The 26,557-nt window shown below is 42.7% G+C and overlaps 2 protein-coding genes across 2 annotated transcripts in view; one reads left to right on the plus strand and one right to left on the minus strand.

The window, feature by feature from the left end:
• The window catches only part of LOC111978220 (syntaxin-19-like), a 12,706-nt gene extending 8,402 nt beyond the window's left edge, over positions 1-4,304 (plus strand). Inside the window, exons 2-5 of the mRNA XM_024008159.2 lie at positions 1,992-2,376; positions 2,571-2,807; positions 3,002-3,214; positions 3,404-4,304. Coding sequence (XP_023863927.1) covers positions 2,146-2,376; positions 2,571-2,807; positions 3,002-3,214; positions 3,404-3,637 — 915 coding nt within the window. The 5' untranslated portion in view covers positions 1,992-2,145 and the 3' untranslated portion in view covers positions 3,638-4,304. The remainder of the gene's footprint in view (positions 1-1,991; positions 2,377-2,570; positions 2,808-3,001; positions 3,215-3,403) is intronic.
• epha3 (eph receptor A3) overlaps positions 1-26,557 on the minus strand; it is a 980,965-nt gene that overhangs the window by 679,815 nt on the left and 274,593 nt on the right. The window lies entirely within an intron of this gene.

Genomic DNA, 26,557 nt, shown 5'->3' on the forward strand with positions numbered 1-26,557 from the left:
TATATATATACTGAATATACTTCAGAATAAACTGATGAAACCTTGAAACTGTTGTAATACTTATTATGTTTTGCTGTCAAGCTAAACCAGATTTGTCTGCTAAACGCCACAGATACCACAGTGTGGATTACAGTCAGACTAACCYAATCTTAAGGGCAATGTTGACAAGCTCTCTGTGGGTGTGTGTGTTTGTACATGTATGTGTGTGTTTGTGTGTGTCTATAAGAAGTGCACTTCTCTGAGAGCAGTCATCATATCATTATGTCAGGCAGAGGTACTGGTGAAGGGAAGTGCCTCACTGCAAAAACACAAACAAAATAACTTCTCATGGGAAGCAACGCTGAAGCAGATTCACTGGTGATGGACATAAACATTGTGCAAATGTATCTCTCCCTGCCATTCCCAGCCACAAACACTACTTGTAGCTCAGTGGACCAAAGTGCTTAGGGAATTTCTTAGGAATGTTGAKCTTGTCTACGGATACATTATTGAAGAGCTTGTGATGCCAGATTCATTATAGAAGGTCTTGTGGTGCTATAAAGAAACAAAGTGAAGAGAGACTCATTTCCAGTTCAAAGTGGACACACCAAAGTACAGTACCTGTAACGGCGTTCCTCCTCCTCTTCATCCGAAGAGGAGGAGCAGGGATTGAACCAAACTGCAGCGTTGCGATTTGACATGATTTATTTAAGTAAAGACGACAAACACGAACTTCACTTGAATCTAAACAAAACAACAAACGGAGTAGACAAACCTGAACGTAAGAACTTACATGTAACTCGAAGAACGCACGAACAGGAAAAATGACTACATAAAACGAAACGAACAAACAAACCGAAAACAGTCCCATATGGTGCAACATAGACACAGACACAGGAGACAACCACCCACGACAAACAATGTGAAAACACCTACCTTAATATGATTCTCAATCAGAGGAGATGAAAACCACCTGCCTCTAATTGAGAACCATATCAGGTACCCAAAACCAACATAGAAACAGAAAACATAGACTGCCCACCCAAACTCACGTCCTGACCAACTAACACATACAAAACTAACAGAAAACAGGTCAGGAACGTGACAGTACCAGTCAAATGTTTGGACACACCTACTCATTCAAAGGTTTTTCTTTATTTTTTATTTTTACTATTTTCTACATTGTAGAATAATAGGGAAGACATCAAAACTATGAAATAGCACATATGGAATTGTGTAGTAACCCAAAAAGTGCTAATGAAATCAAAAATATATTTTAGATTTTAGATTCTTCAAAGTAGCCACCCTTTGCCTTGATGACAGCTTTGCACACTTTTGGCATTCTCTCAGCCAGCTTCACCTGGAATGCTTTTCCAACAGTCTTGAAGGAGTTCCCACATATGCTGAGCACTTGTTGGCTGCTTTTCCTTCACTCTGAGGTCCAACTCATCACAAACCAGGTAATCTAATGCAGCACTCCATCACTCTCCTTCTTGGTCAAATAGCCCTTACACACTCTGGAAGTGRTATCCTGTTGATAAACAAATGATGGTCCCACTAAGCACAAACCAGATGGGATGGCGTATCGCTGAAGAATGCTGTGGTAGCCATGCTGGTTAGGTGTGCCTTGAATTCTAAATTAATCACAGATAGTGTCACGAGTAAAGCACCCCCACACCATCACACCTTCTCCTCCATTTTTCATTGTTGGAACTACACATGCAGAGATCATCCATTCACCTACTCTGCGTCTCACAAAGACACGGCYGTTGGAGCCAAAATAGTAAAAATAAATAAAAACCCATTAATGAGTAGGTGTGTCCAAGCTTTTGACTGGTACTGTACATATTTACCTCATAAGACCTTGAGTTCCTCATTGTAATTATGATGAATAAACTCAGGTGTTGACTGAAACACCTTTGCTTAAAACAGTGTTTACTCTTTAGGTATACCAACAATAGTTGGAGACACCATATACATTGTCAACCAAGACCATATGTTCCTTATTACAGTGAAACAACATCAGACCCTGTCCTCCTGAGTGAGGTCCACCAAGAGGCTCTGTTCTTTGGAGATAACTTCACTAAGGGATAACTTCCCTAAGGGGCCTCAACTGACAGGCTTTTGTCATCCTTCTGAGTGATCTCCACCGAGAGGTCTCTGACCATGAAGGACCGCCTGGAGGAGCTGCGTCAGAGGGCCCAGGGTTTTCGGGAGGTGAGCAGAGAGACAGATGATACCCCATTCCCTAGGGAAGATGCTGACCCAGATGCCCCATTGGGGGTTAAGTTCYCCACCCCGCAGCAGGCTGTGGTGTTCGAGCAAGAACCGGTCCTGCACAACTTCCTGTCCGAGGCTCAGCATATCCGCGGTGACATCACTGAGCTGGAAACGGAGGTTAGTAAGCTCACATATTCCTCCTATGAGTGGCCGTAACTATATAGACAGGTCGSATGCACCTCGGTTGGAATGCAACTGTATGTCCAATTGTCCATGAGAATAATGTTGTGAATTCYAGAGGTGGAAGGATGCTCTGTAAATCCTTGTTATTCATTTAAAGTTTGACTGAATCCTCTTCTCCTTSTCCCCAGGTGAAGAAGTTCAGCCAGCAACAAAGGACCCTGGTGGCGACCATGCGTCGTTTCAGTGTGATGAAGAAGGACAGTGATGTAACGAGGGACATCAAGCTGCAGGCAGAGAGCATCCACAGACGYCTGGACGCCCTCTCCAAGAAGGCACAGAGTTTAGAAGACATGCAGGGACTGGCTACAGCCACTACACGCATTCAACGCTCCCAACACGCAGCGCTACACAGACAATTTCAACAGGTCACTCTCCAATAGTTATTATAACCTTTTATTTCAATGGTGTTTTCTGATGTTTTTCTGACAACACTTTTCTGAACGTCAGCAAAAAATATATATTGTTAGGCTTAGTTTTTAATATATGCTAGCTAAGCAAACAGTGAAAAGAAATGTCTGTTTCTGGTCTAAAGTACTTTTTCATATTTTACCACTCCTAGGTGATGTGTCTGTACAACAACTCCATCCTCAGTAAACAGGAGCATTGTAAAAACTTCATCATCCGCCAGCTGGAGGTGTTTGGTCGTGACGTCACCYAGGAGGGAGTCGATGAAATGGTTGCCACAGGGAAGTGGGAGGTGTTCAACCAGAACCTCCTCAACGACGAACGCATCACACGCGCRCAGCTGTCCGAGATCGAGCAGAGACACAAGGTAAGAGTAAGTTTTGACGTGTAAGAAAATGCAAGAATATGTTATTGAAGGTAAAGTTAAGACTCTCAGTAGGCCATGTATGTCTGTGACCGACAAACACTAATGTCGCATGTKATTTACACCAGTTTCACTGTCCGTTCAGACAAATCCTTGACTAATGTTTTGTCTTTATCCGTGCAACTGCTATAGGAGCTACTGAATCTGGAGAGCAACATGAAGGAGCTGAGAGAACTGTTTGTGGATATCTTTATGTTGGTGGAGGAGCAAGGAGGCTACATAGACAACATCCAGACCAGCGTAGAGAAGACACAGGACTACGTCACCGTCACTAACGAGAAATTGAAAATGGCCACCAGGTACAAGAAGAAGAACCCTCTAAGGAGACTGTGCTGCTGTTGCTGCCCCTGGAGGTGCTGCACATAGAGAAGGGACAAGTCCCCTGAACACTGGAGATACCCCTGGAGGTTTTTCAGAAGGGGAAAGGAAGAGCTCTGGTGTGGAGTGTCTACAGGTATGGGAGGGAAATCTCTAGGGTGGCATGGCAGAACAGTGTTCAGAGAAGATTTAAGCCCATTACAGTGGTCAGAAATCATCCAGGAACAAGAGGATTGTACGAGGCTGTGCAGTTGAAGCAGAGTGGGAGTCAGTGTCTCCACTCATGAGGGACAACTTTAACGCAAGACATAATGCATTTAGAGAATCAGCAAGACTGTTTAACTGCACAGAAGTATTCACAATGTGMAAACAGATTGAATGTTACTTTCATTAATCATTGCAAGTATTTATTTTAAGTGCTAGTTTTTGTATTTACTCAAACTTTGTGTTAATGTACAAAACATATGAATGTATTTATCTGAGAGTTTCGCTTCAAATCAGGCAGGCTCAATGGGAAATGTGTTTTATTTCAAGATTTCACTGTGAATTAAGCAATTTCATGTTGGGTATGCTTTTGTACTTCCTAATGACAACTGTTATTCTGTTGAGGCCAGTTACCATTTCAGAAGATGTCTTTTAGACAAAGACTGTTATTTAATATTCCAGAACATTTCAAACCAATCAACATCACAATTAAACCCTCTCTGACTGTGAACATTGTAGGGAAACTATGACACATTTTACTGTGTCACTGTGCTTTGTCATAGCAGCAGCGGTGTGTGAGTGTACTTCATTACAGACCCATATGTGTCACGGCAAAATCAGGGTAAAAGCCAAGTCACAGGATTATGACCAGTATTGTCTGTATGTGTGTGTGGTGTGTGTGTGTGTGTGTGTGTGTGTGTGTGTGTGTGTGTGTGTGTGTGTGTGTGTGTGTGTGTGTGTGTGTGTGTGTGTGTGTGTGTGTGTGTGTGTGTGTGTGTGTGTGTGTGTGGTGTGTGTGTGTGTGTGTGTGTGTGTGTGTGTGTGTGTGTGTGTGTGTGTGGTAACGGCTGACCCATGGTCTTGATTGTCAGAGTCAAGACAGAGGACAGGGTGTGTCTGGACCTGATTGGTAACAGGTTGAACTGATATCATAGGACAGGATAAGTGTCTATGGATACGCCACAGGGCACAGCGATGATACTATGCTGTATACACAGGTAGGTCAGCTCTAACAGCTGAACAGGAACTAGGATTTAGCTAGGTAGCCAGACTGGGATTTGTATTTGTATTTATTATGGATCCTCATTATCTGCCGACAAGGCGGCAGCTACTCTTCCTGGAGTTCAGCAAAAAATAAGGCAGTAATACACATTATAATACAATTGAGATATGACCTGGGGTACTTGTTCCATATTCAACAATATACTCACTCAGACAGACTCCAAAGGTTTCAACAAATTCTAAGCTTCCTGACTGTTCAAATTCCAAAGAGAGGTTACCCACAGGTCTACATATAACTGCTTATCCACTTTCTACCACAATCCCCTAATAACCATCTGGAGTACATTCAACTGTTTCAGTGTAGCATCCTGCCACTGAGTGGTCACTGAAAGAAGTGCAGTGGAAAGCTATATGTTGTGTTTCAAATAGTACTGTAAAAATAAGCTTCTCCCTGCCTGAAATACTCACAGAAGGACAGGCTTGCTAGCGATGTGGGGGTGCTGTATGACCTCAGTGATGGCACCCACCCCCCCTCCCCCCCGCACCCCTCCAAACACAGCTCAGTCACAGACACACCATCCACAGGGGCCTGGTCACAGGTTTCCTGGGGGAAAGATAAGACAAACATTCAGTAATACTCTTTAAGATCACAACAGTGCATTAAAGATTCATGACTCATATAACTGTTACATGTCAAACTTGTTTTGAAGTTACTGTCTGTCTGTGTGTATCAGTGATCAGTCAGTCTGTGAAGCTGTAAGAGGTACTCTTATAACGGTCTGAGGAACATCAAAGTGTGTCTGAGTACAACCAGCTGTGGTCAGTCCAGAGATCTGTCATTATTTTACTGTGTGGTTTTATAAGCCCATCAACGTCAGACCAGGGGTAACAGGACCTGCAGCGTGCTATGTGTTACAGCCTGTGCTAAATCACACAGGTCACACTGGTAGCAGGGCAGGACCTACTGGCCCAGATCCCAAGAGATGTGGTAGACTGAGGCAGACGACACATCCYTCTCTATTCACAGCTTTCAAAGGGATAGATCCCCCCAATATCAAAGACTGAACTTTTCATACCTATCAGACTTTAGTTATTGGGTGAAGTACCTCAACTGTAAGTATATGCCTATGGGAGAGTAAACTTGATGTTACTGTATGAGAGAAGTTCACCTCCCTGTAGACCTCTGATTATAGTAGTCTTCCCTGCATTGTCCAGACTCACCACCACCACAGTCATTTTCCTGCTGAACACAGATCAATAACACTATGAAAGAGAAGATTATGGTGCACAGCTAGACAGCACTGGTAGACCAACGTGTCACCTCTCCTCACCTTACAGGTTCTCTGCACCAATTAGAACAGAGCATCCTGACTAAATATCTCACAACTAGGTATTGTAGTTAACCTGGGGGCAGTTGCACAGTTAATGAGACAGATAGACTGTAATGGGGGTCATAATAACACATATTATTACAACTGAGGTGTCCATTGTTGTGGTGTTCAAGAGAGYTGCTGAAAGAGGTTGCTATTGTCTCTTCTCTCTGCCCTTTCTTTTCCCCGTATTTGTATCACCTTCTKTAATCACAGTCCTCTTTCCCTGTCTCAGCGGTGTTAGGGTACAGAGGGAGAATTCAACAACAGGTGGCGCTGCTGTCAAATAATTGTGAAAAGTGGAGCGATGCAAGAAATGGCAACTACCATTGTCAAAGAAGCATTTCGCTCTTGTTAATGTTTTGTGTTTTGTGTTTGAATGACGATCTACCTACTGAAATCACATGAGATGAATAGCTTTCAGTCAGGACAACTTTGATCACAAGCCGGTTCCATGTTGCTGCTTCGTAACAACTCTACTTGATTATTTTGTGTTGTGTTGCATGTGGATCATGTTGAGTCATTTACAACATTGTAATAAACCCAGCCTCAAGAGTTGTCATGGCTTGGCTGAGAAACAACTCACCATGAACACTAGAGATATTAACACCGACATCTGTTAATAAAACATGTCTCTGTGGAGGCCTTCTTCAGTGACCTGGTCGGGGTTTGGGGCGGTTTGAGGGTACAGGGAGCCCCCCTACAGGTTAATCCTGTCTTTAATGAGAGAGAAAGGCACACACACACCACTGGGCCTCTGCCTTCATCAGATCTGATAGACAACACTGACAGCAGCAGAATATGAGATTCATCCAGCCCTCCCACTGTGACTATTGACTGTACTGTGTGACAGAAATGTAAAACATCTCTACAAAAGGCCGGCCATCACACTTTCATCACTAATTCATTGACTGTATTATTTAGCATAATGACATCAATACCAGACGCATATATTTCCATCAGCTGTACCTCAGAGTCAGCGATACAGCAATTCATCATACACCAAATTCACTTACCTTCTGCATGATATTTTGGTACTTTGTAAAATAGTTTGCAAGCAATTGAAAGTCATTAAAATGATTGTATTGTCCTTGTTATCGAATCCAGGAACAATATCAGATAATCTGATCCAGTCTCCCTGATATACTGTACTCTACACTATCATCTATTTCAACACAAAGTGATTACTGGGCACTCTGGCTYTATAATGCTATTTCCTCTGCTAACTCTACAGGGCCAATCTGTAGTCATATGGACGGGGCAATGCTTTCAGCACACATTCTGCTAACACAATCAAAATGGAAACGTTGTAAATTGTGTTTACTATGTAGGTCAAGACTCTCGCTGTCGAAAAAGGTAATCCTCTCTCATATCGATGTGTGTGTTATGTGTGTGTGTGTGTCCTTTCATTTATCTCTCTATCTGTCCATCCACCCGTCCGTCTACACGTCTGCTCATCCGTCTGTGCTTTCTGTAACGTAAAATATTCCAAATGGTTCTATATAATCAGTCTGGAATGCTGAGAAATGTTATTTTGCAGCCTCATTTTAGATGAAATAGATTGTGGATAGAATGGAGACTAAAATTAAAAGGCAGAAATGTACCTCTGTTAGGGCCAAATTATAGCAGTTAAACATATTCATATTAAATTCCCTTCATTGCTTTCACATCATTGTCAAATATTATCAGTAGTTCAAAAGGCTAGCGATCAATAGCTGTTCAGTGAATAATGGAGTAGAGTACTTCACCCTCTTCCTAGTCACCTCTGATCCAATAAACCTCCTGAAACTCTGCCATTCTCTCATTAGACTGACAATGTTCTCTGAGGCTTGGACGCCTGGCCAATGTGTGTGTGTGTGTGTGTGTGTGTGTGTGTGTGTGTGTGTGTGTGTGTGTGTGTGTGTGTGTGTGTGTGTGTGTGTGTGTGTGTGTGTGTGTGTGTGTGGTGTGTGTGTGTGTGTGTGTGTGTGTGTGTGTGTGTGTGTGTGTGTGTGTGTGTGTGTGTGTGTGTGTGTGTGTGTGTGATCATCACTGAGGCGTGTTGTACCTGGACGGGATCAAACGTTTTCCCAGCCACAGGAACCAAGCAAACACACACACACACACACACACACACACACACACACACACACACACACACACACACACACACAACACACACACACACACACACACACACACACACACACACACACACACACACACACACACACACACACACACACACACACACACACACACACATTTCCCCCCATCTTCGAGCAAGTGAAATCTCAAGCGGCCAGACGGCACTTCACAAACAGTATGACGTTACACAGCATTGAACCAGTCTAAGCTATAATTTTGCTGTACACGTTGCCTTCGGAAAGTATTCAGACCGCTTGACTTTTTCCACATTTTGTTAGGGTACAGCCTTATTAAAAAATGTCCTCATCAATCTACACACAATACCCCTTAATGCCCAAGCAAAAACAGGATTTTAGACATTTTTGCACATTTATTAAAAATAAAAAAAGTTTTAATTTTAATTTTAATTAATTTAAATTGTATTTGTCACATGCGCCGAATACAACAGGTGTAGACCTTACAGTGAAATGCTTACTTACAAGCCCTTAACCAACAACGCAGTTTTAAGAAAAATACCTAAATAAAGTAAGAGATAAAAATAACCAACAATTAAAGAGCAGCAGTAAAATAACAACAGTGGGTCTATATACAGGGGGTACCGGTACAGAGTCAATGTGCGGGGGCACCGGTGTTGAGGTAATTGAGGTAGTATGTACATGTAGGTAGAGTTATTAAAGTGACTATGCATAGATAATAACAGAGAGTAGCAGCAGAGTAGAAGGGGGGTGAGGGGCAATGCAAATAGTCTGGGTAGCTATTTGATTAGTTGTTCAGGAGTCTTATGGCTTGGGGGTAGAAGCTGTTTAGAAGCCTCTTGGACCTCGACTTGGCGCTCCGGTACCGCTTGCCATGCGGTAGCAGAGAGAACAGTCTATGACTAGGSTGGCTGGAGTCTTTGACAATTGTTTTAAGATGGCCATACCATGGATCATTTAGCTATTTGATTTTAATTTTAAGAGCCCCGTTGGTATATAAAAAAAACATTAAAAAAACATTGAATTTGGCCTTTTTAACTATAGCCCATAGAAATGCATTGAATAACACATTCACAAATGGCAAAACAGACAGTCAAAAAATAAATGATAAGAATAAGGTTTTGAAGTGTCTTTCCTAAGAAAGCTCATAAAGGCCTGATTGGTAGAGCGCTGCAGAGATGGTTGTCCTTCTGGAAGGTTCTCCCATCTCCACAGAGGAACTCTAAAGCTCTGTCAGAGTGACCATTGAGTTCCCGTCACCTCCCTGACCAAGGCCCTTCTCCTCCGATTGTTCAGTTTGGCTGGGCGCCAGCTCTAGGAAGAGTCTTGGTGGTTCCAAACTTCTTCCATTTAAGAATGATGGAGGCCACTGTGTTCTTAGGGAACTTAAATGATGCAGAATTATTTTGATACCCTTCCCCAGATTTGTGCCTCGAATCAATCCTGTCACGGAGCTCTACGGACAATTCCTTCAACCTCATGGCTTGGTTTTTGCTCTGTCATGCACTGTCAACTGTGGGACGTTATATAGACAGATGTGTGCCTTTCCAAATCATGTCCAATGAATTGAATTTACCACAGGTGGACTCCAATCAAGTTGTAGAAACATCTCAAGGACGATCACTGGAAACAGGATGCACCTGAGCTCAACATCGAGTCTCATAGCAAAGGGTCTGAATACTTATGTAAATAAGTAAATAATATATTTTTTATAAATTTGCAAAAAATTATAAAACCTGTTTTCGCTTAGTCATTATGGGGTATTGTGAGTAGATTGCTGAGGATTTTTTATTTATTTAATCCATTCTAGAATAAGGCTGTAACGTCAGAAAACGTGGAAAAGGTCAAGTGGTCTGAATACTTTCCAAAGGCCCTGTATATTCAAATCCTTAAGAGTCTATTGACGCAGCGGTGCGTTAATCTAAGTAACATAATACAAAAATCTCCATCAAAATCTGTCATGGGATGCGTCTAAATCCACCGCATCCGCCTATGTCGGCGGTATTTGGCAGTATTTGTCAGACCATGAGACATCCCGAAAATCGGTCTTCTCACGAAAACGTCTGTAACGTCAAGCCCCACGGGACTCGTCTGAAGTCGGTACCGCCAATGTGCCAACTTCTGTCTGTAGCATCCAATGCTCTAAGACACCCACAAGTGTCACAGGACTTGTTTGAAGGTAACCAGTACAGATTTGTTTTTAATGAATGGAAGTGTGAAGGTAGTTTTGTGTCAACAAAGAAAAAGGGGTTAAATATGTGTCCAAAGACTCAAATATTTCCTGAGCTTTCTTACATCCCCTAGATTTAGGAAAGACACTTGAAAACCTTATTTCTTGTCATTTATTTTTTGACTGTCTGTTTTGTCATTTATGAATGTGTTATTCAATGCATTTTTATGGGCTTTAAAATTCAAATCAAATAGCTAAATGATCAATGGTACGGATATTTAAAAAAAAAATCATTATGTTAGCTTCGTGGAACCCCCCCCTCCCCCCATAGACTTTTAGAGGTAGAGGTTAAATACGTACTGTACCTGCCCAGAGCATCCAGTTTCACTAGTAGATAGCTAATTTCTAATAATCTAATAATCTAATTATTAATAATCTAATAATCTGTTATTGTTATTACTGTTATTGTTATTACTATTATTATTGTTGTTTATCATTCCAAATAGTAGTGGTATGGGTGGTAATGGTAATGATAGCAGTTTAATGATGGTGGTGGTGSTAGTGGTGGTAATGATGATAGTAGTTGTAGTACCGATGTAATGGTGAAGATGACCGTTATTTAGTTATAAGTTAGTTATAGTTTTATTTTTTTATTTTTTATTACAATGTATATTGTATACATTGTTGCTTTGGCAATATTGACACAATGTTTTTCATGCCAATAAAGCAGCTTGAYTTTGAATTTAATTTGTCATACTATAGCTTTTGTTTTGGCCGCGTTGGCTACAGTGTATTAGTTGGCTAGCTAACTGCTAGCACGTGTTACAGAGAGTGTCCACTGATCCACGTTGAACACGGTAGGAGTGATGAAGCCGTTCCTTTTCAATGGAGGGAAGTGAAGTAGATTGGGGGACCGTTGGCTGATGCGAGCATGGACGAGGGAGCATAAACAGGACGGGACCTAAGTTGGGGAGAGCTGATCTTTATGCAAATACTCTGAAATATCGTGGTTTGCTTGACCTATTAAAGTTCACTATAGCTACTGGATTGGTTGTTGACACCTAGCACTATCCAGCTTGCTAGCTAGCTTGCTAGTACCCCCACAGGTGTGAGGCTAGTGTGGCTATCTATATAGTTAAAGATGCATTACGGGATCTTAAGCACATATCATACGCATTGGATGACACAATTGTGCACAATCCGTTTAGGCTTCTGAGAACTACTTCCAAAACTATGACTTGAAGTATACAATAGCTCTGGAGCATCACTTTAACACGAGCTGAGGACGGGTGACTTCACGTTCACCAACCGGTGGAGACATTGGGCGCCTTCCTCTGCCCAGGCGTTGGTGATGCATGCTAGATCTTACAACGCCTGGATAGCTATTTTATGTATCAGCTAACCACATCTTAAGGTATAGCAATCTGTTGCCCGACAGCATAGTTGATGATGTAACACGCAACCATTGGTTGATGCATGCAACGTCTGAGCAGGGGAATGCGACCATTCACTGAACTTCACGCCTCAGGGACTGGTTGTGAGTAAACATTTTCATTCATCACTATTAGAATTTATTATTCAATTAACTGGTGTTAGTTCTCTTTATGGAGGGGTAACATATTAAGTGTTGTGGGGCAGAACAAACTCAACCAGTCTACATTTCTATTAAAGCCAAGTTATCTTTTTAATCACTATAGGCCTGCCCAGTACTGACTCTAGGGCATGGGTTCTTTGTCTCATCTCATATCTAGGAAGATGATCCTCTTTGTGCCAGTCAGTATGTTGAGTGTTTAGTGGAGTAGAGAGAGATGTGCCTGYACTGGATTCTGAAAATGACTCCTGACACATCTCTGCCAACACCACATGCCCCTCACTCAGCCTCAGAATGGATATGGAAAAGACTAATCAGGAATTAATCCAGTTTCATCCATGTGGCAAAGATATTCTATTTACAACACATTTTATGGCCTTTTATCCAGTTAATGAGATTTCAAATAAATGTGAAGTGAACTGCATTTAGATTGCTATTCAGCCTGGGACTGAGCCTGATACATTCCTCCTCATGACAGAATATCTATTACGGGCAAAATGGCTTCATTGAATTGTAAGGTTCTTTGGAGAAGCAATAATAGACAGGTCCTGGTGAGGAGGCAGAGACAGACATTCCATTTCTAGGGAAATTAGCGAGAGAGTGAGAGCAGAGAGGAAATATAGCATGAGTGTGAGAGGTTCTGAAAGGAGGAGAGTAGCGGAGACATGGGTCCTGTACATACTCTCACCAGTGGTGGAAAAAGTAGGGTACTAGGAGGTAACTAGACCACATGGGTAACTGCCTCACCCCCCCAGTAATTCACATAAAGACCACAAGATGTCACCAAATAATTTTCTCAACACTTCCCCTGGCTGCCACTGCTCTTGCTCAACAAAAAATGTCCTGGAGATATTTCAACAAAACAATTTTGTGGTAAATTTATCAATTTTTTTAAATTTTGAAAAAGTTGTAGATATATTTCAATGAAGTTAGATCTATAATTGTTTTTTAAATATACAAATAGGAAAGCCTTAAAATAAATAATCCACTTGTTTAGAGAGAAAAATATAGACTTAAAAAAAAAGAAAGTGATATACTGGATGAGTGTGTTCGTCGACCTACTAGGGGGTAACTGGCCCCTGAGGGCTAGTTGCCTCTTTGTGGTTATGAATGTGTTTCTACCTGTTATTTAGACATTGACTAGCCCAGTTAGCACTAGTTTAAGCTACCTTGCTAGCTAGCAACTTCACTAGCAGTAAATGCAAGCAAGCTAGAGTACTAGCTAGAAACCTTACTACCAGATCGCCTGAGGTAAAATAAATTAAAAATCTAATGTAACTAGTTGCAGTTGTAAATGTTTCCACTCCAAATACTTATTTTATAGAGTTATTTTTATCATTGAAAAAAATGTTGTATGTACATTTGGTTAATTTAAGGGTTGTTCTCGTCTCTCTATCGACTGATAGCTTTACAGTTCATGATACTTTATTGCCTTTTAGCTATTTTACACAGCATTTTATGTCATATTTCTGGATCGCTAGCTACGTTTTTAAGAGATATCTTTTCAATTTACATCTCTCCTCCTGTTTTCAGTCACAGATGTGAGCAGTGCAGGAGGTGGGCTCATGAGTTGTGCTTCAATTTTTCTGTGGATAGCTTTGTTTGTGACCTATGTACAAATTAGAATGGTGCAATAGAAGAGCATAAGAGAGTTGCCACATCAATGCTACACTGAGTTAATTAGTTAAGTTATTGTTATTAAATGCTATATTCCAATGTTATTTAATGTTATTAGTTATATTCCATTCCAATATTGTATTCCAATTATTATTATTTTGTTTTATTAATTAAAAACAACTATTTTAAACCTTGTCATTTTAAAGACTGCTGGGATTTAAAATCGTGTATTATTCAAATCATATTTAGTGCAATTGTACATAATGGATTGTATGGAAAAGGAACAACAATGAATGAACAAATAAAATGTGCTGGTGAATTAAAAATAGGGACTTTACATCACATCTCCTCATAGTGCAGATATTAATGGTGACCTGTGCTACACCCCCCCCCCCAAATTATTAGACAACTAGACTTAGCTTTTAAGTATTACTTACTAAAGAATTTGCAAATAAAACAGATTAAATTGATTTTGACCACAATTGTGTTCCATATGCTATAATCTTAACTGGCACCCCAACATTTCATGAAATAACAAAAAAAGTGTAAACTCACCCAGTAAAATACTGCTTGAGTACAATTCTAAAAGTATTTAGTTTAAAATGTACTTTAAGTATCAAAAGTAAAAGTAATTGCTAAAATATACTTAAGTATCAGAAGTGAAAGTAAAAATATAAATCATTTCAAATTGCTTATATTAAGAAAAATGGACGGCAAAATGTTCTAGTTTAAAAAAAAATTATGGATAGCCAGGGGCACYCTCCAACACTCAGACATCATTTACACACAAGCATTTGTGTTTAGTGAGTCCGCCAGATCAGAGGCAGCAGGGATGACCAAGGATTTTCTCTTGATAAGTGCATGAATTGGACAATTTTCCTGTCCTGCCTTCAAAATGTAGTAATTTTGGTTGTCAGGGAGTAAAAAGTACATTCATTTCTTTAGAAATGTAATGAAGTAAAAGTAAAAGTTGTCCAAAATATAAATAGTAAAATAAATTAAAGATACCCCAAAAAACTTCTTAATTAAGTACTACTTTGAATTATTTTACTTAAGTACTTTACACCACTGACTCTCATAAACAGTGAGACCCGTTGTCTCTGCTGTGGTGTCGAATAGAAAACACACACACACAAACCGGTCTCTGCCAGTATGAATTATAGTGAGATGTGAGGTGAGATAACTCTTTCAGCACGGGGAGGACTAAATMAATACAAATATGTTTTAAAGGAGGCATGGGTAAGGCCAAAATGTCACAAATATTAAAAATTCTATTAATTATTTCTCAATTATGCTTTTTAGATATAAATGTCAGATATATGTAAACAATCCTTCCTCCAAAGGACCCTTCTATGGTTAAAATTTCGTGAAATCACTAAAAGTTTAGTGAAGAATCACCCTTATGACTCCATAACGTAGATGCAACAAAGCAAAGCTTTAGTGCTTGCGCTGTAATATGAGTTTTAACAGTCATTTAATTTCAATTTCAATTTGCTTACATTAATTTATTAATATTGAAAAATATGAACATATATATATTGAAAATATAACATTTTTGATTTGTCTTTTTTTTWATATACAATACCAGTAAAAAGTTTGCACACACCTACTCATTCAAGGGTGTTTCTTTATTTCAACTATTTTCTACATTGTAGAATAATAGTGAAGACATCAGAACTATGAAATTACACATATGGAATCATGTAGTAACCAAGAAAGTGTTAAACAAACCAAAATATATTTTAGATTTGAGATTCTTCAAAGTAGCCACCATTTGCCTTGATGACAACTTTGCACACTCTTGGTATTCTCTCAACCAGTTTCACCTGGAATGCTTTTCCAACATTCTTGAAGGAGTTCCCACATATGCTGAGTACTTGTTGGCTGCTTTTCCTTCACTCTACGGTCCAACTCATCCCAAACCATTTGAGCTGTTCTTGCCATAATATGGACTTGYTCTTTTACCAAATAGGGCTATCTTCTGTATACCACCCCTACCTTGTCARCACACAACTGATTGGCTGAAATGCATTAAGGAAAGAAATTTCACAAGTTTACTTTTAACAAGGCACACCTGTTAATTTAAATGCATTCCAGGTGACTACCTCATGAAGCTGGTTAAGAGAATGTCAAGAGTGTGCAAATCTGTCATCAAGGCAAATGGTGGCTACTTTGAAGTATCTCAAATAAATTATATTTTCTTTCTTTTTTTTTTACACTTTTTGGGGTACTACATGAATCCGTACAGTACGTGTTATGTCATGGTGTTGATGTCTTCACTATTGTTCTATAATGTAGAAAATTGTTTTTTAAAAAGTAATGAAAAACCCTAGAATGAGTAGGTGTGTCCYAACTTTTGACTGGTACTGTATATTCAGTGACTTGCGAAAGTATTCACCCCCTTGGCATTTTTCCTATTTTGMTGCCTTACAACCTGGAATTAAAATAGATTTTTMGGGGGTTTGTATCATTTGATTCATACAACATGCATTTGAAACAAACAAGAAATAAAACAAAAAACGGAAAACTTGAGCATGCGTAACTATTCACCCCCCCCAAAGTCAATACTTTGTAGAGCCACCTTTTGCAGCAATCACAGCTGCACGTCTCTTGGGGTATGTCTCTATAAGTTTGGAACATCTAGCCACTGGGATTTTTGCCCATTCTTCAAAGCAAAACTGCTCCAGCTCCTTCAAGTTGGATGGGTTTCCGCTGGTGTACAGCAATCTTTAAGTCATACCTCAGATGGTCTAGTCTGGGCTTTGACTAGACCATTCCAAGACATTTCAATGTTTCCCCTTAAACCACTCGAGTGTTGCTTTAGCAGTATGCTTTAGGTCATTGTCCTGCTGGAAGGTGATCCTCCGTCCCAGTCTCAAATCTCTGGAAGACTGAAACAGGTTTCCCTCAAGAATTTCCCTGTATTTAGCGCCATCCATCATTCCTTCAATTCTGACCAGTTTCCCAGTCCCTGCCGATGAAAAACATCCCCACAACATGATGCTGCCACCACCATGCTTCACTGTGGGGATGGTGTTCTCGGGGTGATGAGAGGTTTTGGGTTTGCGCCAGACATAGTGTTTTCTTGATGGCCAAAAAGCTAAATTTGAGTGTCATCTGACCAGAGTACCTTCTTCCATATATGTGGGGAGTCTCCCACATGCCTTTTGGCGAACACCAAACGTGTTTGCTTATTTTGTTGTTGTTGCCTCTCTGATTAATACCCTCCTTGCCTGGTCCGTGAGTTCTGGTTGGCGGTCCTCTCTTGGCAGGTTTGTTATGGTGCCAAATTCTTTAAATCTTTTAATAACGGATTTAATGGTGCTCCGTGGGATGTTCAAAGTTTCYATATTTTTTTATTATCCAACCCTGATCTGTACTTCTCCACAAATTTGTCCCTGACCAGTTTGGAGAGCTCCTTGGTCTTCGCTTGCTTGGTGGTGCACCTTGCTTAGTGGTGTTGCAGACTCTGGGGCCTTTCAGAACAGGAGTATATATACTGAGATCATGTGACACTTAGATTGCACACAATTGGACTTTATTTAACTAATTATGTGACTTCTGAAGGTAATTGGTTGCACCAGATCTTATTTAGGGGCTACACAGCAAAGGGGATGAATGCACGTAACACTTTTTCGTTTAATTTTTTTTTTTTTCAAACAAGTTATTTTTTTCARTTCACTTCACCAGTTTGGACTATTTTGTGTATGTCCATTACATGAAATCCAAATAAAAATCCATTTAAATGACAGGTTGTAATGCAACAAAATAGCAAAACACGCCAAGGGGGATGAATACTTTTGCAAGGCACTGTATATATTGTTGAACATAATATACTCTACGGACATATTAAAGTTRCAGAGTGGGATCTCTGCTAGTTTTAAAGTTATGGCCCATTTTTACAGAGATTTTGGCATAGTAGGCAATGTAACCAATCACAGCCCTCCTTACTTGTATCATAGCACATCCTGCAAATTACCAGCAGAGGGTGACCATTTTGAATCCGTTTTCACATTCACTCTGTTGGTAATGATTACAAATCAGATCATAACTCTAAAAGTAGCAGAGATCCAACTCTGAAACTTTGGTATGTCCATAGAGTATATTATTTTAAACAATATACTGACAAATGAGCCAAATAAATTAATGTAAGAATTTTGTTATTGAATTCAAAATACTACACATATTATGGAGAAAGCAGTAAAGCTTCATATGACACCAATGTTAGTTTGTACTGTAGTACCTACAGATGATACATTATGGAGTCAGCAGCAATCAGCAGTAGAAACAATAATAAAGCGTTTTGGTAAAAAGCTGAGGGATGGGGCTAGAGAAATGTAACCACTTCCAAATTCATAGACAGAGCTACTGTAAGGATGCAAGGACTGACCTTCTATGAAATCAACATTATGGTTTAAACCATGTTTTGAAGCTAGTATGTAGTGTTAGTATACATTTCCTTTGATTAGAACAAGCTTGTATTTTGGTTTTGATGGCAGCTCATGYGGCATTTATAACGTATACTACTCAAAAATCTATTTTGTCTCTATAAATTCAACAATTGATTCAGCAGCTGCTGATTGCCCCTTTATAGGAGGCCTGGGTAAGGCCAAAATGTCACAAATATTCCAACTTCAATTAATAATTTCTCAATTATGCTTTAAGATAGAAATCTCAAATATACGTCAACAATCCTTCCTCCAAAGGACCCTTCTATGGATTACATTTCGTGAAAATCCACAAAATCATGATCTTGTTTTGTTCTACTTTTGTGAAGAATCCCCCCTAAGGTTCAGATTAGGACGGCATCGAAGACGGATGGAGGACAGGATGGAGGGAAAGAAGACAGGAGGGATACTGGTGGCTCCAGGGGCCCTGGTACATCAAACAGTGACAGGCTGAGGGGCTGGAGGCCCTGGGATCCTGGCTGTGAGTCTACAGGGGTCTGGGGTATGAGTATATGGGGGTCTAGAGGGGGCTGGCGGCTGACACCAGAAAGACAAGCCAAGACCTGGTTATTCTCTTGTCAATGTTTCATCCTCTGCAAATTTACAATTCCAAAGAGGGGAAGATTTAGAAAAAGTATGGCATTGATGTCCGTAGATGTTTACTATGTTGGGAGATACTTGGGGGAGAACCTGGAATATGTGTTATTCTGTGGTCTCATTTTGTGACCATGTTCTATCATCCATCTCCTCCATCTTCCTCTCCTCCTGTCCATTCTGTCCCTCACCTCCTTCTCTTCCTCTTCCTGGAGACGACCTCGTACCCTCCTCTGGCGAAGTGTCCGTTCTCCACTTTCTTCCTCTCTAGCTGTGAACGGAGGTACAGGAGTGCTGTTGTGTGTGTGAGTGAGTGAGTGAGTGAGTGAGTGAGTGAGTGAGTGAGTGAGTGAGTGAGAGTGTGTGTGTGTGTGTGTGTGTGTGTGTGTGTGTGTGTGTGTGTGTGTGTGTGTGTGTGTGTGTGTGTGTGTGTGTGTGTGTGTGTGTGTGTGTGTGTGTGAGAGAGAGAGAGAGAGAGAGAAAGAAAGAAAGAGAGAGTAGGCACAGGGGTGCTGTTCTATATGTCTGCCCAAGTTCAGGAGGCTGATGGAAGCTGGCTTCCGTGGCTGAAACTAATACCATCAGATTCCACTGTGGCCTGAGGATGACCGGAGCTGTGACATTTTCATGTCTCCGTGTGTCTGTGTGTGTGTTTGTGTGAGCATGTGCCTGCCTGTGTGCGTGCGTGTGTATGTGCGTGTGCCTGCATTCGTGCATGTGCGTGTATGTGTGATATTTTGATGTCACAGCTGCCACAGTTGTACTTCTTAAGTTTCGTATTGGAGTAGCAGCCATAAATACTGGCTGGACACTAGAACATTGGGACAGCTGGTTTTCCCATGCAGGGAAATTCTTCACCTAATGGTTTTAGGGTCTTTAGTTGTTCCGTCTGAGGAAGACTACCAGTGACAAACGGGGAAGAGAGCAGAGATGCTGGAAAGCTCATGCTGAGCAGGAGAGAAGAAGAGAAGGATCCGGAATATATCATGGTGATGGGTGGCACATCACTGGCCTAATTCCACTCAGTGTCATAAGCGACTTGCAATGTGGAAAAAGGSATGGCGTCTGTCTGAGCATTGTGTCTGTATGGCAGTGCTCTTTGGGGTTATGAAAAGCTCCTTAAAATAATATGATTATATTTCAATGTAAAACTAATTGAAATTGTTTGCTASGTTAATAGCTCAGACTACTGCTCCTTTGCTGTTCTAACTCACAAGCTAAATTCTGTTGAGCAGCTGATTAGTAGAATCATGTTACAGCAGGGCTGGAGAAAAAATCTGCACACCCAGTATTTCACCAGGAGAAGTTTTGGCCACCTACAACAGTAGATCCAGTACCTGCGGCTGTGCAGTTGGGGGGGGGGGGGTTAAGGCTGTTGTTAAATGGTATGTGAGGACACAGTCACACCTGCTCCCCTACTTTCTTCAACACTCACTCCTGGCCTGGGGACACACAAGTGACAGATGGGAATGACCGACAGACAGGTGACAGATAATTGATTGACAGGTAAGTAAAGGGTTTTAACCATTTCCATTACCAGTTCAGAGTACACTGTAATGGAAAACTGTTATAGACATGGTAATTAGGTATTAGGTATTATCAACAGTAAAAAACAAAAAATTAAATTGTCAAATTAGTGTACGAAGTGGCAAATTGCTTTATTTCAAATGGTACTGTAATTCCACCACACTGAATTCAGTACTGTCTTTAGAGCGCCAAAAACATGTTGCACTAGTGGGTGCATCTTATTGTTGTTTGTGGTTTATTAACATATTTGGATGCGTGCCTTGTAAGAGGCTATATTTTTGCACCAGTGTGTGAGAATGCTGTACCAATTTAGCTGTTGTGGTTATAATGCCCCATCAATTTAAAATGTAAAGGGGATAGATTGAGGCAGCAGCAAACCTTAAATGGTTGAATATTTTACCATGTCATTTTGGTCTGTTTTGCCCTGTAGTCACTGCTACTGTTAAAGCATTTGTTAAGCCCTCTAGTGCAAGTGATATAAAGCAAAAAAAWTCATTCATATGCTTAAACGTATAAACACTTTACCTAGCAGCCGACCTGCTTGCACCAATCCCTTTTAATTACAGTAAAATGCTGCAAAATAGAAACCCCTCCCCTCAATAAATTTCATTCATTCTGATTACGGTTGCATTTACTTTTTTACAGTATAATACAGTACATTTTACTGGTATTGTATGTCATTACACACCACTTTGCTTTGATACTGTATTTTTACTACAGTAGGTGTACTGTAAAATGAAAGACTTGCCACCGAGCTGCCTGTAAGTTACTGTCAAATTAATGGCAACCCCTTTACAGTGTAGAGTATAATGGRATATTCCCCTGAGACTGTTAGAATGGCCAACAATGATGAATTGTTAAGTCTATCATGACACAAGGCGAGACTCAGATGCAGACACAGGAGGCAGATGGTTGGAGTGTTACAATATTTATAAATCCAATAGGGTAAGGCAAGAGAATGGTCGTGGACTGGCAAAAGGGTCAAAACCAAAGGTACCGAAGGGCAGGCAGAATTAAGGTCAGGGCAGGCAGGATGATCAGGCAGGTGGGAAAGTAGTCCAGTCAGGCAGGTGTCAGAACCGGGAAGACTATCAAAAAGAGAATAGCAAAAGGAGTATTGGAAAAACACTCTGGTTGACTTGACTAACATACAAGACGAACTGGCACAGAATGACAGGAAACACAGGGATAAATACACTGGGGAAAATAAGCGACACCTGGGGGGGGGTGGAGACAATAACAGGAACAGGTGAAACAGATCAGGGCGTGACAGTATCCCCCCCTCCCCTAGGGACGCCACCTGGGATCCTACCTGGAAACATACCTGGCTGACCAGGGTGTCGGCGGTGGAAATCGGCGATGAGGGCCGGGTCCAAGATGTCTTTAGCAGGAACCCAACACCTCTCCTCCGGGCCATTACCCTCTCATTCAACCAGGTACTGGATAGCCCTGCCCCGTGGTCGAACCTTCAGAAGGTCCTCTCACCGTATACGCTGGCTGGCCKCCGATAACTCAGGGGTAGGGATGGGCCTGGAGACAGAAGACAAAGGACAGTGAGACACAGGCTTAATCCTAGACACATGGAAGGTAGGGTGAATACAGAGGGTATGGGGTAACACAAGACGGACAGCAGTGCAACTCAGGACTCTGGAGACGGGAAAATGACAAATGAACCTGGGAGACAGCTTGCGGGACTCTACCCGAAGGGGAAGATCCTGAGTGGAAAGCCATACCCTCTGCCCAATGCGGTAGCGGGGAGCTGGGGTCCGGTGATGGTCCGCTTGTCGACGATACCTGGAGTTGGTCTTGAGAATAGGCACCCGGGCTCTTCTCCAGGTGCGTCGACAGTGGCGGAGAAACATCTGGGCTGAGGGTACGCTGACCTSCTGCTCTTGTTCAGGGAAGAGTGGAGGCTGATACCCCATGGAGCACTTGAAAGGGGAGAGTCCCGTGGCAGAACTGGGAAGAGTGTTCCSYAKKWTRRRCKKCCKYYKCKYMTMYWMYKRRCKYGMWYMMGGGMTMGMRRRCKYGMRRTMGMTTGGCTCGTTCCGACTGACCGTTAGTTTGGGGATGGAATCCGGATGACAGGCTGGCCGATGACCAAATAAGGTTGCAGAATGACTTCCAGAACTGAGGACCTCGATCGGAGACCATGTCTACCGGGAGTCCATGGATCCGGAAGACATGCTGCACCATAAGCTGGGCCATCTCCTTGGCAGAAGATAGTTTGGGGAGAGGGATGAAATGGGCGACCTTGGAGAACCGGTCGACTACCATCAGAATGACAGTGCTGCCATCAGACGGAAGGAGCCCAGTGACAAAGTCCAGAGATATATGAGACCAGGGACGATGAGGAACCGGTAGTGGCTGCAGGAGTCCAGAAGGACTCATTGCATCCGGTGACGAAGGCAGAGACYAAGGCAGAGACGTCAGGGACCATTGTGGGCCACCAGTAACGTTGTCGAAGGAAGACTAGTGTACGACGGGACCCTGGATGACAGGGCAGCCTGGAGGAATGAGCCCATTCCAGGACCAGGGTCCAGGAAAGGATTAGGGACAAACAGCCGGTTAGCTGGGCCACCTTCAGGTTCAGGCTGGGAGTGTTGTGCCTCGCGGACCAGGTTCTCAATACCCCAATCCACAGTGGCAGCAAGGCATGAGGTAGGGAGACTGGTTTCAGAGGTCGAGGGTGTGGCAGAGGAACTGTATAGGTGGGAGAGCATCAGGCTTCACATTTTTAGACCCAGGACGGTAGGAAATTGTAAAGTTGAATCTGGTAAACAGGAGTGAACACTGGGCCTGCCTTGAGTTGAGGCGCTTGGCTGAATGGAGATATTCCAAGTTTTTATGGTCGGTCCAGACCAGGAATGGCTGTTCTGCTCTTTCCAGCCAGTGCCTCCACTCCTCCAACGCCATCATCACCTCCAGGAGTTCTCGGTTGCCAACATCGTAGTTCCTATCTGCGGGATTGAGACAATGGAACAGGAAGGCACAGGGATGAAGCTTCTGATCTTGGGCGGATCGCTGAGACAGGGTGGCCCCCACTCCAACATCCGAAGCATCCACTTCCACCACAAATTGACGCGAGGGGTCCGGATGAATGAGGATGGGTGCTGTTGTGAACCGATGCTTCAGGTTCACAAAGGCTTTGTCGACAGCTGGAGACCATTTGAARGGTACCTTGGGGGAGGTGAGTGCCGAGAGGGGGGCCGCCAGGGTGCTGTAATCCCTAATGAAACAGCGGTAGAAGTTTGCAAAACCAATGAACCGTTGCAACTGTACCCTGGACGATGGTTGAGGCCAATCCACCACTGCTTTCACCTTTCCAGGATCCAGCTGAACATTGCCCTCAGCAATGACATATCCCAGAAAGGTGATAGAAGAGCGGTGGAACTCACACTTCTCTGCTTTCATGAACAATTGGTTCTCCAGGAGYCYCTGAAGGACCTGTCTGACATGGAGDACATGTTCTTGGGCAGATCGGGAAAAAAACAGGATGTCGTCCAGGTAGACAAACACAAACCGGTTTAGCATGTCCCGAAGAACATCATTGACCAAAGCCTGGAAGACAGCGGGGGCATTGGTGAGTCCAAATGGCATGACCTGGTACTCATAATGTCCACTGGCGGTGTTGAAGGCTGTCTTCCACTCATCCCCCCTCGCATATCCGAACCAGGTGGTAGGCATTCCGAAGGTTCAACTTGGAAAACATCGTAGCCCCCTGGAGAGGTTCAAATGCTGAGGAGAGGTAGGGGGTAATGATTTTTTGACAYTGATATCGTTAAGTCCCGGTAGTCAATGCACGTGCACAGGGTCTTGTCCTTCTTCTCCACAAAGAAAACCCCTACGCCGGTAGGAGATGCAGAAGGAGAGACGGCCCCAGTGGCCAGAGACTTCTCTATMTACTCCTCCATAGCTTTGGTCTCTGGTCRGGACAGAGAATACAACCGACCCKGAGGTGGTGTAGTGCCTGGGAGAAGTTCAATGGCACAATTATAAGGGCGGTGCAGGGGAAGGGAAGTAGCACGTGCCTTACTGAACACTTCCAGGAGGTCATGGTATTCAGTAGGAATGGCAGAGACATTCACAGTCTTGCTAACATCCTGAGGAGAACGACTTAGGGAAMGCTGTGCTGCTTGAAGGCAGTGGGAATGGCAAAAAGGACCCCAATCCAGGATGGAGCTTGTGGTCCAGTCAATCACAGGATTGTGATTTTGGAGCCAGGAAAATCCCAACACAACCGAAACATGGGGAGATGCAATCAGGAGGAACTGTATGGTCTCACTGTGGCTACCAGAAACCCGRAATTGAACGAGCAAAGTAGTATGGGTGACATCCTCTATAGAGCGGCCGTCCAGTGCCCTAGCATCCATGGGAACAGAGAGAGGCTGAGTGGGAATACCAAGCTCCGAAGCAATAGTGGCATCCATAAATCTCTCATCAGCCTTAGAGTCAATGAGCACTCAGAGAGACTTAGATTGGTCTCCCCACAGCACAAGAGCAAAAAGGGGTGGGCGGGTGATGGGAATTAGGGAACTCCCAGTCTGACTCACCATAGTACTGGTACCCACTAGGGACAAAGGTTTCCTAATCGGGCAGGTATAAAATGTCCTGCCCCTCAACAGTACAGACAACAGTTATTATTCATCCTTCGTGAGCGCTCCCAAACTGATAGCCTAGTTCTCCCCAACTGCATAGGCTCAGGAGCATCCAACTCACCCGTCGTAGATTCACGAGAGAGCTTGGGTGACTTCAACTCCTCTCGGGAAGAGCTGTCTTCGGAAACTTCCGGATTCCATGGGAGGTGAATGTGCCATATCGGGTGCACAAGTGTTCCCGAGACCAGATCTCCTCTCACTCTTACGTTCCCTTAGGTGTCCATCAYTTTTAATGGTTAATGCGATAAGTGAGTCGATGTCCACCGGCAGTTCCCGAGCAGCTAGCTCATCCTTTACCTCCTCAGATAATCCGTGAAGAAAAGTATCGAAAAGAGACTCCGGATTCCAGGCACTCTCGGCGGCCAACGTGCGAAAGTCCACCGCGTAGTCTGCCACACTATGGGAGTTTTGACATAAGTCAAGCAGTTTGCTGGCCTCCTTTCTCCCGGATACAGGAGACTCAAAAACTTCTCACCTCTGCCATGAATTCCTCCAAATGACCGCAAATGGCAGATTGTTGTTCCCAAACTGCCGTATCCCAGGAAAGCGCCCTTCCCGACATTAGCGTAATTACATACGCTATCTTCGATCGGTCTGAATAAAACGAAGATGGCTGCAGCTCAAAAATAAGCGAGCACCGAGAAATTAAACCCCTGCAGGTACCAGGGTCCCATGAATATCGCTCTGGAGGAGGTAAACGTGGTTKACGTGGAGTCAAGATAGGCTGTACAAACTCACCACAGATAGGGAAAAATTACTGGGTGATTGGTGTTTTTCAGAGGTAGCAGACAGTCTGAGCTAACTCCCTGATTTGCTCCATAATAACCTTTAACCCATGGTCGTGGTGTTCCGTCAAGGAACTGAGCCCTTCCAAAAGGCCCAGTAGCAACTCCTGACTTCTCCCAATGGTGGCTCCCTGCAGGGAGACAGCGTGGCGAAGCTGATCCAAGCCTGCTGGGTCTCTCATGGCCAGTTCGTACTATCATGACACAAGGCGAGACCCAGATGCAGACACAGGAGGCAGATGGTTGGAGTCTTACAATATTTATTAATCCAATAGAGTAAGGCAAGAGAATGGTCGTGGACAGGCAAAAGGGTCAAAACCAGTCCAAAAGGTACCGAAGGGCAGGCAGGATTGATCAGGCAGGCAGGAAAGTAGTCCAGAGTCAGGCAGGGGTCAAAACAGGAAAGACTATCAAAAAGAGAATAGCAAAAGGAGTACGAGAAAAACACGCTGGTTGACTTGACTACCATACAAGATGAACTGGCACAGAGAGACAGGAAACACAGGGATAAATACACTGGGGAAAATAAGCGACACCTGGGGGGGTGGAGACAATAACAGGAACAGGTGAAACAGATCAGGGCTTGATAAAGTCGGGATAGAGGGTTGTGTCCGTTTCTTTTTATTTTTTATTTTTTTTATGAGGATTGTTTCCATGCTACTTTGGTCTGCTTTGTGTGTTTTGTTTGGTGTTGTGCTTTCCTCAGACAGGTGTTGCATCAGACATTCATGCCAAGAGAGAGATAGAGAAAGGAGGGGAAGGAAATAGGGGGATAGAGATATAGCTCCCATGCACAAGTGACTGATTTAGATGTCCCTCTTCTCTCCTCTCCTTCAGGCCCTAGGCCCCTCTCTCCATTCCTTTGGGTCTCTGACAGTCAGCTCCTGTGACATCTGTTTG

This window comes from Salvelinus sp. IW2-2015, linkage group LG2 (assembly GCF_002910315.2).
Source record: "Salvelinus sp. IW2-2015 linkage group LG2, ASM291031v2, whole genome shotgun sequence".
Lineage (NCBI taxonomy): Eukaryota > Metazoa > Chordata > Actinopteri > Salmoniformes > Salmonidae > Salvelinus > Salvelinus sp. IW2-2015.